At 41.0% G+C, this 3,444-nt stretch overlaps 1 protein-coding gene across 1 annotated transcript; it reads right to left on the bottom strand.

The window, feature by feature from the left end:
- Positions 1-746: 746 nt before the first annotated feature.
- Positions 747-2,768, bottom strand: LOC112252306 (forkhead box protein I2-A-like). The gene has a single exon (XM_024423422.2). The coding sequence runs from the start codon at positions 2,504-2,506 to the stop codon at positions 1,301-1,303; it is 1,206 nt and encodes a 401-aa protein (XP_024279190.1). The 5' UTR covers positions 2,507-2,768; the 3' UTR covers positions 747-1,300.
- Positions 2,769-3,444: the final 676 nt, after the last annotated feature.

The following is a 3,444-nucleotide window of genomic DNA, read 5'->3' as shown; positions in this document are numbered from 1 at the left end:
GATTTCATGCAGGTGTCATAGAAACCCCTACAAACCCACTGTTTATTTGTACAGTATGAAACTTTACAGTTCAATACCATAACAACTTTAATTCACTGTAAATCACATGTGGCCTCAAGGAAACAGATGGCAATGCTCTGATTGATTCAGTATTTGTGTTAACAGCACTTTTTGCAATGGGGAATTTGTTTAACTTATAAACAAATGAATGTTTACTAGTGCCCATAGCTCTAATCCTGGTGTAGTATGCAGTGCAGGGTTATTAAAAATGTTTCACTTTTCCCTTCAGAATTTTGGTTTATTATTCAAAGGTGTAAATCTGTTTGAGGAAGAACATTGAAAACCAGCTGCAGGATTATATTTAAGCAACAAGGCCCGAGGGGGTGTTGTATATGGCCAATATAACACTGCTAAAAGCTGTTCTTGCACAACACAACACGGAGTGCCTGGATACAGGTGCCCTGAGGCGTCTTATTGCTACTATAAACTAGTTTCCAAGGTGATTAGTAAAAATACATGTTTTGTCATACCTGACCTATGGTATATGGTCTGATATACCATGGCTTTCAGCAAATCAGTATTCAGGGCTCGAACCACCCAGTTTATAATAGAGTACATGACTGTAATGATCTTTAAGTTGAATAGGCTAAGATTGAATGTGTTACTTTGTACTGTCCTTTCTTTCAATTTACTCATGTCTATTTTCATGGAATAAAATCAAGCTGACTTGCGATGTATTTTTTTAGTTTATTACACTTTTATTTTACATTCAAGATGGGGAAAAAAGAACATTTTACATAGTTTTTTAGAAGGTAGCTGAAAAAAACGTATTTCCACTTTAACATCTAAATTCAACATCTGAGAAGCAGAACATAATATAACACACACAACAGTCAAATGGCAGGCACTCAGATGACAAGCTCAGAGCTCCTACATATAAACCATAGTTTTCCTAAACATTTACATTTACTAAAACAACATCCGTACACTCTTGGGCGTTTATTAACTGTTCTCTCATGACGATAAATCAACTGAAAGAGGAACTGCAATGGTATTTTATGCGCAGCTGCACATCGGAAGAGAAGTTAGCCTATAATAACAATAATCGCAATCATGTTTTAATCACAGTCTTTATTGGCGCCTGAAAAATATAATTGTCGAAGTCATTTTCTCTCTCCCCACTGTATCAACATGGTAACACTCGCGCGTAATATCTTGCAATATATATTATTTATTTTTTAGATGTTCCCATTATATTATTATTCAGATATTCCCTTTTTTTTTTAGCATATCACTCTGCCTATTTAAAATGTAGAACTTTCTCAGGGCACGTGAGCGATAAGTAACTGCAAAGCGGGAATCCCATCAGCTTGAATTGGTGACTTTGGGGGTACAAGCCTGCCTCTGTTGTTACACCAACGCTGCTTTTGTGCATTTGGTTTCCCTTTTTTGATAGGATACTGTCTATGCTAAAACCTTTGGATTTGTCCGTTGCTCTGCTAGGGACAGTGGGTATAATTTCCATTGTTCTACACAGCATAGATGAGTTCAAGTTCTCCGTGCAACCGGACAGGATAGGAGGCCCATTCTCCCTCCAATCAAAGGCTAGTCTACTGTTGTCTGCTTCACTCGCATGGAGGGAAGACGCTCCTGACAGATGCGCTGTGTCCAAACAGACCCTGTGCTCCTGAACGGGTATGCACCTTGGACCGTGTAGCGCGTCAGCTGATTGTGTGCCATACATGTCCTGCATGGATTCAGTTTGGATTTGATTCTGCACATTACATTTTTGGCCATGGACAGACCCACTTTGCTGCATCCCAACATTGTTGAACTCACCAAGAACATGTTTTAAATCTGAACTACGTTGCTCAAAATGTCTATGTTGTTGTTTCACCTCCGTGCCCACCACAGCCCAATCTCCAGCTGACATAGGCCTACCCATCCTCGGGTGAGCATCAGCTGGAACGTTATGAATGGGCCTCCTATCCTGTCCTGACGGGTTCGTGGAGACTGGACCTCTTTTCCTCTTGTAAGTAGTTTTGTACTCTGCAGTCTCTTGGCCCTTTAGTTTTCTCTTCCTGCGTCTATAGTTCCCGTTCTCGAACATGTCTAGACATTTGGTGTCCAAAGTCCAGTAGCTGCCTTTCCCGGTACGGCCCTTTTCTCTCGGTACCTTGATGAAACAGTCGTTTAGAGAGAGGTTGTGGCGTATTGAGTTCTGCCAGCCCTGCTTGTTGTCATGGTAATAGGGGAAGCCGTCCATTATGAACTGGTAAATGCCGCTCAGCGTTGTGCGCTTGTCTGGTGCGCTCTTGATGGCCATAGCGATAAGTGCAATGTAGCTGTACGGAGGTTTTTGCAGAGATTCCTGCCGAGTTGGGAGGAAGCCCAAAGCGGGAAGAATGGTACCGCCGTCGCCTCCATACAAGTAAATCAGGGACGAATTGGGGAAATTTAGCGCCGAGGCTGGCACTCCAAGCACTCGGCTGTGGTAAAGGCTCATGATGCTGGAGCGCTATCTGCTTCCCAAGGAACTTCAGCTCGTGGGGAGAACTGCTCTTGGAATGATGGGATCCCACAGTGTCTCTGCCTCATGAGTCAAACAATGTTAAATAATTGTTTAACATGTTTTATGTTGACTTTTCATTGGAAAATAAATTGTCTATCATAAACACTGGTTGTGTTCTCAGCCCACCCACATTAATTAAAATTTCATTGCTGAAAGCCCCAGCTCTCTCCCCGCGTGTCCCCTGCGTAGGCCTACCAGCCAATGGTGTTCTTGGTTATTCCCACATTTGTTTATAGAATTAGTCTGTTGATAAGTCTGCCCACCCAAGTTGAATCAAGCTGTGTTTATTTGGAAAAATTTCCGGGCACCCAATACATAAACGCACTGATCTGATGTTTGAAATATCACGTCCACCCTTGACGCTGAAAGTTGCTCACAGAGAGAACAAGCAAACACGGCCGAGTTCTTTCTGGGAGTTGCTGTGGGTTACTTGAAATAAAAACAAAGTGTATAAAAGGAAAATAGCTTAAACCTTTTTTTATTTTAAAGGGATAGTTCACCCAAATGACAAAATTACACATTGGTTTACAAAGTTACTGTTGAGTAACTGATTACATGTGGGGTGACCCCCCCAAGTGCTGACACAAAACATTTGGTCAAAAATGAGGTAGACCTATGTGGATAATGGTCATGCTTAAACAAACAAACTATGAAGGGATATAAGTGGCTACAATCTACACTTTTTTTGTTATATAATTAAATGTGTTTGGCCAAATCATCCTCAAGTTTCTAAAAAATGACTGTGTATTTGTATTTGTATTTCTTAAGGATCCCTGCCAAGGCAGCAGCTACTCTTCCTGGGGTCCTGCAACATTAAAGCAGTTATATACAATTAAAAATATTTCATGACATGACATTTCATAACACTTTAC

The sequence above is a fragment of the Oncorhynchus tshawytscha genome, linkage group LG06, assembly GCF_018296145.1.
Source record: "Oncorhynchus tshawytscha isolate Ot180627B linkage group LG06, Otsh_v2.0, whole genome shotgun sequence".
Classification (NCBI taxonomy): domain Eukaryota; kingdom Metazoa; phylum Chordata; class Actinopteri; order Salmoniformes; family Salmonidae; genus Oncorhynchus; species Oncorhynchus tshawytscha.
Note: the sequence above shows the minus strand (reverse complement) of the source record. Positions and strands in the feature narration are given on the sequence as shown.

Bases quoted from the DNA above. Each gene is read 5' to 3' on its own strand.
- LOC112252306 (XM_024423422.2), bottom strand. From the start codon at position 2,506: ATGAGCCTTTACCACAGCCGAGTGCTTGGAGTGCCAGCCTCGGCGCTA.